The sequence below is a fragment of the Arachis stenosperma genome, chromosome 3, assembly GCF_014773155.1.
Source record: "Arachis stenosperma cultivar V10309 chromosome 3, arast.V10309.gnm1.PFL2, whole genome shotgun sequence".
Lineage (NCBI taxonomy): Eukaryota > Viridiplantae > Streptophyta > Magnoliopsida > Fabales > Fabaceae > Arachis > Arachis stenosperma.
This window is the reverse complement of record NC_080379.1, coordinates 31,958,310-31,972,677: the sequence shown is the minus strand read 5'-3', so window position 1 is coordinate 31,972,677 and position 14,368 is coordinate 31,958,310. Positions and strand designations below refer to the sequence as shown.

The window sequence follows — 14,368 nt, the reverse complement described above, 5'->3', positions numbered from 1 at the left end:
ACACGTGCACCATGGACACAATTTCACAAGATCATGTCAAGTTGGACTCAGACACAATTACATATGCCATTAGGCCATTGTCGAAGTAGACCCCTCGATAAAGGTAAAGTATATTATTGCAGAAGTTCAATCCAGGTTCAACTACACTGTGAGTTACTGCAAGGCTTGGTTGGCAAAGCAGAAAGCTGTCGTAAAGGTTTTTGGTGATTAGGAAGTTTCTTACTAGACTCTGCCAGTATGGTTGAAAGCAATGGCGGTAAAGATGCCAAGGTCTCGTGTTCAAATTAAAACGCTCCCCGTTTACCGAGAGAGTGAGGAGGTTCAAGGTGTAAGAGTTCTGTACCGCATTTTTTGGAGCTTCTATCCGTGTATTGTAGCATTTAGACACTACAAGCCACTAGTGCAGGTTGATGGCACACACCTATACGAAAAATATAAAGGTGCACTTCTGGTAACGGTTGCACAAGATGAGAATCAACACATTGTGCCTATTGCATTTGTAATAGTCGAGGGCGAGACGGTAGACGCATAAGAGTTTTTCCTAACCAATTTGCGAAGATATGTTGTTACCATTGATGATGTGGGTATTATTTCTGACCGCCATACCTCCATTGACGTTGCAATAGCTCGCAGTAATGGTGCATGGTCACTACCAAGGGCGTGGCACATGTACTGCATTAGGCACATCGGGTCAAACTTCTTGAGGAGGTTCAAGGCTCTATATTTGCATAAACTCGTGGTGAACACAGGATTTCAACTCGCTGTTATGGTTCTATTCATAGTAAATTTGTGGCATCTGCTTATGACTAAATGGTTTGTTCAACAGGCTATTCTAGGATGGAACAGGAGTATAACAAAAACTACCAAAAGATTAAAGAGCGGGGTGAGGCATATACTCAATGGTGCGATGACATCAGTGTTGAGAGATGGGTATTGGCATTCGATGGTGGTCATCGTTGGAGACATATGACAATAAACTTGGTAGAGTGCATACATTCTGTCCTGAATGAATTGTTGACTCGGAAGAGTACCGAGGCTCATGAGCGTCTCCACAACGGATTCACGTATTCAAAATTTGCAACAAACAGAGTTAAAAAAAGCTTTCGACGTGCAGGAAACATTGTGGTCAACCGATTCGACAGGCGCAACGAGATGTTTGAGGTTCGCCGAAATGCAAGATGGTACCATTTACACTGTTAACCTTGCACAACGACACTGCGACTGTGGCCATTTTCAGGTTGAGCGACTCCCATGTCGCCACGTGCTTGCATGTTGCGCCAACCAGCGTCTTGATTGGCAAGTATACGTGCACGACGTGTACAAGATGTCTGAAATTTGTAAGGTGTACAGAGGCGAGTTTGTTCTGATAGGTGACCCATCTACGTGGGATAGATATGAAGAAGCGAAGGTGATCGCCAACTAGACATTGAAGCGCGCGACAGAAAGAAGACCGAAGTCAACCCGCTACTTAAATGAAATGGATTCGCGGGATATGCGTAGTTCTCACCGGTGCACTATATGTGTACGCGAGGGACATAGCCGCAGTTGATGTCCTCAGCGCGCAGGTCCAAGCTCCGCTGGAGGTCATTAGCGGTTTAGCTTTTCAATGTAACTTTGTTATGACGTACTCCTTAAACTAGTTAACAATTTATGATATATAAAGTTTTTTACTCATTATGTAACTTTTTAATAAATAAACATTTCGTTCCAAAAGTGCAACACGAATATCTCAAATAGAGTTATACGAGAACAAAGCTAAATACGTAATAATAATAATATTGAACAGAATAATCTAAATATAAGGTATAACACTGAACACAACTCTGAATACAACACTGAATGCAAGATCAACTGCAAGTCTGCAACAGACTACTTCCTCGACGCCTTCTTCGAATACAAGGATGGGGTATATTTGTCCGGAGGCGTAGTCTATGTCCGTAAGTTATACGGATGACCCTGAGACACATCGGCATCCAGCCCACTGCCAACGTCAGGACCACCGAAATCTGTCATGCTCGCACTACCGGTGTCATACAAAGTGGAACTACTCATCCCCGGAATCTACATGACTCGTCGACTGATCAAAGTCGAAGTCACTGCATGACCTGAAGTGGTGCGACGACCCCCAGACTGCTGAGATGTAGCAGGCCCTTCTTGCGGTGGCGTCGAAAATAGATAATCTGTATCTCTCAGGTCCTGAGAGAAGCTAATGGTGTCAGATCCATCCAACGTACTAAAGTGACCCTCGACTGGAATTACCAGCTGTGGTATGTAGGGCTCAGGTACCTGCTACGACTGTGGTTCCGGTATATATGGTGCCTGCTTGATATGTCGGCCACTGCTGTTGCTCTTGGTCGTAGGTCGGATCCTGAAACTGCTGGGCATATGCCGAATCTTGAAAATGCTGGGCATATGCCAGCATCTGATACTGGTGCTCATATGTCGGGACCTGATAGTGGTGCTCATATGCCGGAACCTAATTAACAATTAATTACAATTAATAGTAGTAGTAGTAGTAGTAGTAGTAGTAGTACTAATAATAATAATAATAATAATAATAATAATAATAATAATAATAATAATACCTGAAACTGCTGCTCATGAGACGGGACTTGCTGCTAAGGGCCGGCTGGTTCTTCCTGTTGCTGCTGTGGTTCATCGGCGCCAACCTCTTCACCTGCAACTCTATCTGACAGTCGCAGGTGAATCCCATACTGCTGTGTGTACCACTCGTAGTACACTAGGAAAGGATGAAAGTCAATAATCTCCTCGCCTAACTGCAATGTGTTATAGCGGTCAGATCTCCACCTGTTAACTCATTGACTGTAAATCTCTCTCCAGTCATGGTTCTGTGCTCCTGTCAACCGCTTGCAATGATCACGACCAAGGTCGAACGCCAGACCTGGTGGAAGCTGTTGCATCCCAAACTGTCGTCTAATTCGGTCTGTCGGGTGCTATTTTATGCACTCGAATGACACTAGTGGCGACTGGGTGGAGCACATAACCAACTGGGCAGCAAGGACATTCGGAACCTACACTCCCATATACGACTGCCATATAAACTGCACATTAGTTACCAAGAGGCCGATTAGAAAAATTATTCTTCTGAATAAAAATATTGGACATTAATGGTTACAACTTACATCGTCAACTCCCATGTCGTCGAGTCCTCGCCTAAAATGCGCAATAGGCCTACATATATATCTTGTATGTCGGCGCCAATGGCTCCAACTAACAAAAAACAAAATAATAATAATAATAATAATAATAATAATAATAATAATAATAATAATAATAATAATAATAATAATAATAATAATACAATACCGTCGCGCAAGTGGAATACCAACGTCGCCGAGCTGATCGCGGGATATAGGTGCCAGGAGCGGCATACACTCCTACGCCTAAACAAAAAGCGATATTAGTGGGCCGTCCATCTTTTTACAGTTGTATCGTGAAGCACGACACAACGATCTGTATAAGTGTGTCAGACTGGCTACCCCCCAACTGTATCCTGAAATTCGGTGAAAATTTCGAAGTAGTGGTAGAAACTTCAAGTTCAATGAAGTGGTCGACTTATTCGGAAACACTACTGTTTTGAGCACGCAGAAAATGTGCGTCCGGACGTACCGCTCAACAGAGTCCTGAGTGTCACAAGGCTCAGTGTCTTTGCACCTCTAAACCCATGCGAGATTAACCTTCCCCAACACGTGATCTTGTGGACCGGGCTCCCGACTAAAATATGCAATGCAGTTCTCCACCAAAAACTGGTGACTGCTGTCTGATCTACCCGTAACGGCCTCCCATTAATCGGGACATCTTCCAACGTCACTATCACTTCACCAACCAGAAGATGAAATGTGTGAGTCTCCGGCCTTCAGCGTTCCACCAAGACACTCAGTAGTGCAAAATGACCTCTCATTTCGCCTGCTCGCGAAACGTGTTGAAACCCAGTCAATACTAGTGCCGCTCCGCTACCTCGTTAAAGGTATTTGGCGGATCGAATTTTCTGGACAACAAATTCCTGATAGCCTGCAAAAAGAAAAATGATAATTATTAAATTCTAAATAATATCAATTAATAATTTATTAAAAAAATAGCAACAATAATTAAACATTATTATTATTATCTTAAAAAATAATAATAAATTATTAAAAAATAATAATTATTATTATACAGTATTCTATAATGACTAACATCCATAATAATAAAACTAATAATAATAATAATCGTAATAATAATAATAATAAAACGGTAACTAAGCATTATTATTACTATTATTATCTTAAATAATAATAATAATAATAATAATAATAATGATAATAATAATAATAATAAATTTATAAGTTAAAACATATAAATAAAGAATATAAAAATAAATATATTTATTCATCATAAAATTAAAAAAAATTACTTACCCATTGAGGATGATTCAAATATTCAATAATGTGTTTTTTAGGTAAAGTAAAATTATGAACCATTTTTTCTTCATCACTAAATGAAGCCCCAAACCTTCACTGATCCTTCCTCCTTACAAATTTATTCCCTTTCACCCTTAACCCTAACCCTTTCACTCTCAAAACTCACTTACAACATGTAAAATGAAAAGAAAACTAAAACTCTCGTGGCCTGCGTTTTGGTTTTATAGGCCGGCTCCACCACTCTCCTTTACACGTGTCACACATGCAGGTGGGGAGACTGCCAAACGCATGTTGCATTTTGGAGCTTCGAGGTGTTGGCATACAAGGGGCACAGGAACACGTTTCGAAGCTGCGTTCTCCTCCCATGCCAAACGCAAGCTGCGTTTTGCAGTTCAGCTCAGTCAAAACGTAACCTGTGTTTTGCATGATACTGAATTCACCAGTTCCACATTTGTGGATTACTCACCATAATACAATATCATTGCATATCACGTTTTTAACTTCCATAAATAAATTAATTTCTGTATTTTTTATTTGGCAAAAACAAGTCCTGTCCAGGTGTCCTTTTAAGGTATCTCAATAAATGGTGCTAGCCTAAAGGTGTGTAGTGGTTGGCCGAGACATGAATTAACTGAAGGTGGATACTTTGTAAGTGATATCAAGGTGTGAAATAATGATATACATCAGCTTCCAATGATTCTTCTACAGCTTACAAGATCCTGAAGCAAATTCCTAGTAGATGCACTCAATCTCAGGTTAGCTTTGTCTGGAAGAGTGGTAGGTTTAGCTTCAACAAAATTAGTGTCTTCCAGTAGGCATAGAGTGTATTTGCTTTTAGTTAAGGCAATGCCCTCCGAAGATATAGCCAATTCCAATCATAAGTATTTGAAGTCTCCAAGAATTTTCAATTTAAAAATTGACTGAAGCAATCTCTTTACCTTGTTCAGCATGTCCTTGGAAGGGATAGCTAGGATGAATTATTCACATATACTAACAAGTTTCTCTAGTGTCATGTGAAAAGAGAGTAATCATGCTTTGATTGATTGATGTTGTTGTTGAGTAATGCTGAGGAGAATTCGCAAAATCATTGTCTTGAAGCTTGCTTCAAACCATAAATTAATCTATTCAACTTGCACACAAGACATAGACCTGTAACCAAGTAGCATATTCATATACACTTCAAATAAATCTCCTTCAAGAAAATGTTGTTGACATCAATTTGGTGAAATACCGTGAAATTGTTAAAGATCCTTTGTTCAAGGTCACGGATTCAAGGTGCACTGCTCTGAGAAAAATGAGTCTTCAAATCTTGCAACAGTAATGCAATTGAACTGGATGACGCTCGCTGCAATATCCTTGAAATGGAATTCAGTAACCAAGTTGTGATGATATCGTTCACCAAGGAACCATCAATAAATCCAATTTTGCCCTTGCCACTTAGAACAAGTCGCATGGATTAGCACCATGAGGTTTAGTTATCTTCTTGAAGAGGTTACGAGACTAGCAAAAGCCCTAGATAATCACTGGACTGGAACACCTAGGCCTCAAGAATTGGCGAGGCAAGCGTTGCATCTGAGTTGACGAGTTCCCATAAGAAGGATTTGCACCTGAGTTGACGAGTTCCCATAAGAAGGATTTGCGCCGGAAGAGGTGGACATGGAGCAAAGGGAAGAGAACGAAGGGTAGGGGAAATTGAAGAGAGAGAATATTTTTTTTCCCATAAAGTTTGCTTTTGAGGGAAAGTTGCAGAAACCGGAATGGAAAATTTCTTCTGAACCAAATTGAGACTAAAACTTGTGAAAAGAGAATGTGTTACTTGCTTTTCCAATAACAATTGGGAATGTATATACATATATCAGAGTTGTGCCCGTTGACAAACAACTAATTGGTATGCTAAAACAGAACTAACAAACTAACCTGATTTCATCGTCAACTAATTATTAACCAACCAATTTATACAACTAGTTAAATTAAGTGTGGTCCACAATGCGCATGACAAAAAATTCATTTGATTGTAGTGCTTACACAATCTTACAGCTTTAATTTTAGATAATTGGAGGATCACCAAGCCTGAAAAAGATGGTGATAGAAGTTGATACGCAAGAGATAGCCACAACCTAAACAAGATCATAGAGTCGCAAGTTCAAAGTCAGCACACATATATAAAGACATGGCTTTACATGATTCTAGATCACCAATTTCGCATAACTTCCCCCAAACTCCATGAATAGAGGCGCATAGTTAATGCAGAAAATTTATGAGAACCAAGAAATATTAATCGAAAGATAGCAGCAGCAATGATCAAGATAGTCTGACTGCACATCTTAATGCTATACACGTTTCATGGTTCTTACACAAGCCTCTGTTTTACCTATTCAATTTTAATGGCTATACATATGACCAAAAAATCATACAAATATACAATGCTGCCAAGTACAAACACTATGAACAAGATGAAAAGTTCTAACTTCAAACCCTAATTATCACCAAACCAAAGCACAATATAAACAAAGCAATTAAACACTGCAAAAGCCAAATTTAAAATTTAATGAAAGTCATTCATTCCTCTGTGAACAAAGACAGAAACAGCATTGGAAAGAGAAACAAACCAGATAAGTCATGGTGAAAGGGTTGAACCAAAAAGGAGAACGGCAATCAAACACACTGGAAGATGTGGAGAGAAACAGATCTAATGGCAAAGAGACCCGACCCAAAACAAGAAAATGTCAAATCAAACCTCAGCTCATCAAAATATTGATGGACAATAGGAAAGAGGTGTAATAGATTTCTGGAAATGTTGTAAGGAAAGAAAATCCAAGAAAATTGAATGAAAATGGTAAAATCAATGAGTTCATCAAGAACTCAGAAAGGGGCGGAAAAATAGAAGCTTCAAGGAGGATGGAACCTTTGTGATACCATGTTGAGAATTAGGTGATTAAGGGAACAGAAATTTCACTAAATGGCGGAAAAGGTTCAATATACAAGTGCACCCTTATATAGGATGGTAATGTAACGAACTAGTAACTATTCCCAAATATCTAACTAACATTATAACATGTCTAATAGTCACGTGCGGCGTTGCAGGCAGTAAAAGGCAAAATGACCCAGACGACTGAAAAAAGATTGTATTACGCTCAAAGAGAATAGTAGAAGAATTTCATAAAATCACTAGCCTGAACCTAACTAATATATTGTTTGCAGAGAACCCTGGGCACTCATTCCCATCTAACAACATCTGCTTTGGTTTATTGCTTAAACAAACAAATCCAAGGACAAAACCAGAGAAAACTAGAGCAGAACAGCATCAGGTACATAATAAATATTTGAAGCCTTTCTTCCAAGTTCTAAATAATGTACAGATAACTCGAAGTATTCGCAATATCTTGCAATAAAACACTTATCTACTTCCGCTACTCCTTGCTGGAGCCGGTGTCAGTTTTCTCTGGGACCGGTTGAATCCTCACATAAGGTTTTCTGGTTAAGGTCTCCCCTCTTAGAGCAGCAACATAACGATCATTCGTGTTCTCCTTCCGCTGTAGCTCTCCAAGGTATTCTGCCAGTCTCTCTTTATTTACTTGTCCCATCATCTGATCCGAAGTAAAAAAAACCCACATCAATAATAACATACATAGAAAACTGAAGAGATAACTGAAAATTGTGCCACATTGAAGGAAAAAAAAATACAAGATCTTGTTTTCATAAAGCAAATAAAAAGATGACACATTTCAAGAAACAGATAAATATATAGCTGAATGTATAGCCAAACAATGCTGTCCCGGACCAATATAACATTAACCGAAACGGGCAGTGATTCCTGCAAGTTCCGCATATTTGATGCAGTTATGCTTAACTATTTGTTTTTCCAATCTTACTCCTTCACCAATTTCCCGGAATAGTATTGCTTGTGCACCGGGGCTGCCGTTTTATAGATAGATGATTCCAATTCATATAAGAAAGATAGCCTTAAAGGGATTCATCGAACCAATTAATCCACATATAAGCTTCAATAGACAAAATAGGAACTTTACCAGTAGATTGCCATATCTGCTAATAAAGAAGCACATATAACATTGGTTCTCCTGTAAACTTCTAAAAGTAAAATGGAAATCCCTGTTGAGTGGTGCTGCCCAAATCAAAGACTTCGAAACAGGGATCGAGAGGTGAATTACAACAAAAATACTGAAATGAATAATTTTGTTTTCATTTCAGCAAATTGACCATATCATATAATGTAGGTTAGGTTAGGGAATCAAATTAGAGGTTCGTTGTGAAGCAGTTTGGAGAGAAATAAAGGGAAAGTGAAGGTAGAGAAGGACTTGCCAGTGATTCAGGGCGAGCACTTCTGCGAAGGTGGGATTCAAGCTGTTCGTTACGGGTGTTGGTTGCCTGCATGACGCCGTAGCCGATGACGCCCGGAACGACGCCGCATACGGTGGCAAAGGCTAGGAAGAAGGGTTTTGATTCGCGAGTCCTTCGAACGATCCATCTCCACGCCATTGGCGTCTCGTCACTTGAGTCGGTTGGTTAGTTTATAGGGAAAAGGGGGTTTGCGCAGTGGAGAGGGGTTACGACTTACGACTGATGGAATGGGCTTTTGCTTGGGCAACAACAGCGAAGGCGGTGACCAAGTGGCAAGTGCTTATATTTGTGCATTCCACGGTACGCATATTATTTTAAGTTTTTAACTCTCACTCAAGTTACCACTGCCGTCTTAACGCAGTATCTTAGCTAGCAAACCAATCAAACGGATGATCGATTTGATCAAATTATTAATTCATTGATTTATTAATTCAATCGATTATGAGTTAAACTAATAAAATCAGTCCTACATAAAGAAAAACAATAATACTTTATATTCATATAAAAAATCTAATCGAATTAAATTTTAATTTGGTCCTTGAAATTTGGCTTGATATTTAAAATAATTCCACAATTTCATTGGTCCTAATTAAAATTTTAAATTTGCAATCATGGTTTTGACTTGTCTCTGCGATTATCTCCGTTATTGAAATGCTGATCTGAGACAATTATATGACACAGTGGACACTACTTAAATTACGGTGTATTGGTTTCACGTCTAAACTCTTTGGAAATCACATCATTTCAATTTTTTGTGGGTTAAAATTCTCTTTCTTCACACTATGATGATCATAAGTTGCAAAATATCAAGAAAATCCTTACACTTCTTTTTTCTCGTTCTCCCTGATACGTTGTTGTGAAATTCAAAAGAGCTCCTTGTAACCATTCTGAAAATCTATGCAAACTTGGGGTTTTGGCAAGAGTGAAGAAATCACAAGCACAAATTTTTGTGCTTGTGGTTTTTCACTCTTGTGCTTGTGGTTTCTTCACTCTTGCCAAAACCTCAAAATTCGCATAAATTTCTAGAATGGCTACAAGGAGCTCCTTTGGATTTCACAATACCGCATTAGGGAGAACGAGGAAGAAGAAGAAGAAAAAGTGTAAGAGTTTTTTTTTATGTTTTGCAACTTATGATCGTCATTGTGGGAAGAAAGAAAGTTTTAACTCTAAAAAAATTGAAATGACATAGTTTTCAAAGGATTTGGGTGTAAAACGAACACGCCGTCGTTTAAGTAATGTCACCATGTCATGTAATTGCACCAGATCAGTATTCTGGTAACAGAGATGATCGCAGGGGCAAGTCGGAGCTACAATTGCAAATTTGGGGTTCTAATTGAGACCAATAAAATTGTGAGGGTCATTCTGAGCATCGGGCCAAATTTCAGGGGTCAAATTGAGATTTAACTCGACCTAACCAAGTCATTCAAACACTTTTTTGTTAACGCACCTCCCCCTCCCCAAGTTATGTGAAATACACGCACACCCCCTCCCCCTCCTATTAACGTAACAGAATTACGTAAAGCTTCTTCTTCAACGTAAACATTCTGTAACGTTAACGTTCCGATTGCAATTTTCGGATTTGCTCTACTGCTCGTCGTTCTTCTTTTTTTCTTCTCTGCTGCTCGTTGTTCTTCTCTGCTTCTCGTCGTTCTTCTTCCTATTCTTTTTTATTTTCTTCTTCAATCTGTGGATTTATCTTCTTCATTTTCAGATTTCAATAGTCTATCAAAACAATGAATGATTCAACTTCAAATCAGTTGAATGAGAGTGATTTGGATTATTTTTCTTAATCGAATCAAGCAAACAAGGTTTTTATTATTGAATTGAATTGAATGAAATTGATAAATTCTAGACGCAGGTGTTCTGATTTGGATTGAACTGAATTCAATTGAATGGAATACAATCTCTGAATTCTAGATGCAGGTCTTTCGAATTTAATTATATATATACAATGTTCGAATTTGAATTTATATAATGGATAATGTTCCGTTCATTTAGTACTATACAATGGTTTCACTTTAATAACATGTTCAGTTGATTATGCAGACAGTTGTTCGAATTTGAATTTATGTAATAAACAATATTCCGTTCATTTAGTACTATACAATGGTTTCGTTTTAATAATGTGTTTGGTTCATTATGCAGACAGTTGTTCGAATTTGAATTTATGTAATGGATAATATTCCGTTCATTTAGTACTATACAATAATGATTTTGTTTTAATAATATGTTCGGTTTATTATGTAGACCAGATGTGTTGTGGATGAACAATTTGTTCCAAAGGTTGGTATGATTTTCAAGACACTAGAAGAAGTTGAAAAGTTCTACAAAGATTATTTTAAACTTGCCGGTTTTTCTACCAAAATAAGGAACACGACTCGGAAAGGAGATGAGATTAAGAATCAACTAATCGAATATAGTAGAGAGGGACTCTTGATGTTTAGGTGTTTCTGAAACTGAATACTGATATAAACATTTTTTTCAAATTAGCTTTCTGCAATAGTGCTATATACACTTTTTTCAGTTCATCTAGTGTATTAATTTTGGTTCATTTGTGTTTTTAGGACTCTTGATATTTGATAAATACCCTAAATCCATTCACTATGAACCTAGAATAAAATAGCAGTCCAAACAGTTCCAACAAATATATACATTAACATTAGATTTTCCATTAACATTCACATATATACATTAACATTAGATTTCCATTAACATTTACATTATATATATATATATATATATATATATATATATATATATATATATATATATATAAAAGAAGTGTTTGCTTTTTTAAACAAGTTAAACAAATTATTGTTAATTACAACGAGTTAAAGAAACTACAACCTATATACTATCTATATTGCCAGATGTAAATTTACAAAAAAGGACTTGAGAGGGCAGCAGATAACTTGGAGAGTCTTGTGGCTTCAGATGCCTGAATTACTTGGTCTCTTATTTTATTAATTTTGTTCGTTGACTGTTGAACCTGATATATTCTGCTTTAACTCCCTCTCCGCCCTCCATCAAGGGTTCTGTCCCAGCATAAACCCTCATTTGGGATATTATTAATCCCTGAAAAGGATATAAAAAATAAAATCAAGCATAATGAGTGATTGAATTAAACGTGATAAACATTCAATCAGCAAGAAAAATATTTTCTACATGCAAATGAACTCAAGTGAACACTTAACAATCAAGTGAATCTAAATTGTAACACCCTAATTACCCTAAGCCTTACCTCTAGCCATAAAGTTAAGGTTAATCAAAGGTTACGACAATTCTAAGGCTTATACATATTTATATATAGAAGGAAATAATATATTCTAGAAGCCCGATGAAGGATTAAGCTCAAAAACAAAATTACAAAAGCGTGAAACGTTCACACGAAGCTAACGCATAAGATACAAGGTGTGGATGCAAAAGAATAGAACATATATAGATATAAGAGTATAATAATCATAGGGAACTAGCCACAACCTGCGGAGTTTAAGCCGACTAGTTACAAATAGAAAAATACAGAATTTTAGAACTAAAACAGCTTATACAACTTATCTCTTACGTAAGCCTCTAAGGCCATAAAGTCTAAAACTAAAAGAGTGAGAGAAAGCACTACAACAACATAAAACAGAAATAAAGCAGGAAGAAACCATACTCCGCTCTGCCACTATGTCCACAATTTCACCGAGGTGAATTACGACCTGCATCTGAAAAACAACAACAAAGTATGGAATGAAAACCGAATGTTCTTAGTATGGTAACAGCGCCCAATATGTAAGATGTAAGACTCCGGGACGCCGAACGCAATCCTAGAACTTCACATCGAATACAGATATTCAACCTTAGAATAAAATAAATAAATAAAGAAAGAACTTAAACTATAAACCGGGTTATCTAACTTAGGAAAATTCTAACTAATACTAATCACACCGCTGTATCCCACAGCCTTTGCCACCCTAACTTCCGTGCGATCCCATCGCCACCACCTACCTAACCTCCTCAGCGCCAGACAATCACAAATAATACAAGCAAGTAATACACATTTAATATTCAAGTACCACAATTAATTCAAGAAGCAAGTAGGTATATTATACAATTAGGCAAACTCAAGTAATCAAAGCAAACAAGCACATAAAAGACGCATATGATGAATGCCTATCCTATTGGCTCGTGATATCACTTGTCGGTCCGTAAATTCCAACCCGACACATCCTCCCGGATGTAGCCTTTTCTGCCACGCCAGGGATATAGTGCCCTGTACACTCATGCAATAGCGAATCTGTTTCACCAGAGATATAGTAGGGCTCATGTAGTAGGGAGTCTACTACGCCAGGGATATAGGCCCTACACACTTCATGCAGCAGAGAAGGAAATAACAACAACAAATCATGCAGTAGAAAAATCTACCACGCCATGGATATAGGCCATGCACACTCTCAATAACATTTACTCATGCAGCAGAGAAATCTGCTATGCCAGGGATATAAGCCATGCACACTCTCAAACATCCAACAAGTTCATCAACCTCAAACCATCACTAGTCATCACCATTTCTCATCTCAAATCACTTCCAATTATCAATTCTCAACATTCCAATGATATAGTACCTAGCACACTTTCCTTCAATATCCATCAAGCTCATAATAACCATCATCAGTTCTTAATTCCATTCCAAACTCATTAGTTCGTCAGTTTCTCAATTCGTTGTCAGTAATCACCAATTTCACTACTCCTCCTTCTCTCTCAACCAAACTCAACCTCAATACACCAAAAACCTAAAGCTCTGTTTGCTAACTTTTCAAAGTAAAACCCAAATTAAATCTCCTAGGACCTTTCCCATGTATTGATGCCCGAAAAATAAGCCAAAGAGTCTTAAAATGGTGTTTTAGAAGTGTACAAGCTTGTTGGGAAGGTGAAATAGTTGAAAACAAGAATTTAGTTTGAAAAACAGGCATGTGCGTACGCACAGGGGTGTGCGTGCACACGCCCAGAGAGATTTTAAAAAGTGTGCATACGCATAGAGGTGTGCGTACGCACAAGTGCAAAATTTTCCAAACTCTGTTCGCTCGCACAAGGCGTGCTAGCGCCCTCAACAGAGTGCACCTTCCAACGTGTGCGTGCGCACAGCTTGCAAAACTTCGTTGGTTATGTGCGCGCACAGGTTGTGCTAGCGCTCTAAACACAAAGCCTGCCCTTGTGTGTGCGTACGCACAAGGCTGTGCATGCACACAGGTTCAAAAAATCACAGGGGTGTGCGTGCAGACATACCAGAAATCACAAAATCCTGCAACTTTGCAGAATTTCAGATTTTGACTCCAAACTTTGGATAATCATAACTTCCTCTACAATAATCCAAATTTTACAAACTTTATATCAATTTGAAGAGTTTTCAATGAACTTTAATTCTAAACAAATTTCAACAACTTTTGAAAACTGAGGCATAAGTTATAACCTGTCAAAGTTCATCAAAAATATATTTTTACCAAAAACCTCAAAACCTCAATTTCAACCAACTCTCAAATCAAAACCAAATCAAAACCTGCTCAATCATCATAAAACACTATCACACACAACATCTTACCATTTTA

At 37.9% G+C, this 14,368-nt stretch overlaps 1 protein-coding gene across 1 annotated transcript; it reads right to left on the bottom strand.

Annotated features, from left to right (window-relative positions):
* Positions 1-7,563: 7,563 nt before the first annotated feature.
* Positions 7,564-9,069, bottom strand: LOC130967766 (uncharacterized). Its single transcript, XM_057892768.1, has 2 exons — positions 8,742-9,069; positions 7,564-8,008 (listed from the first exon to the last, which is right to left on the bottom strand). The coding sequence occupies exons 1-2, from the start codon at positions 8,916-8,918 to the stop codon at positions 7,832-7,834; spliced, it is 354 nt and encodes a 117-aa protein (XP_057748751.1). The 5' UTR covers positions 8,919-9,069; the 3' UTR covers positions 7,564-7,831.
* Positions 9,070-14,368: the final 5,299 nt, after the last annotated feature.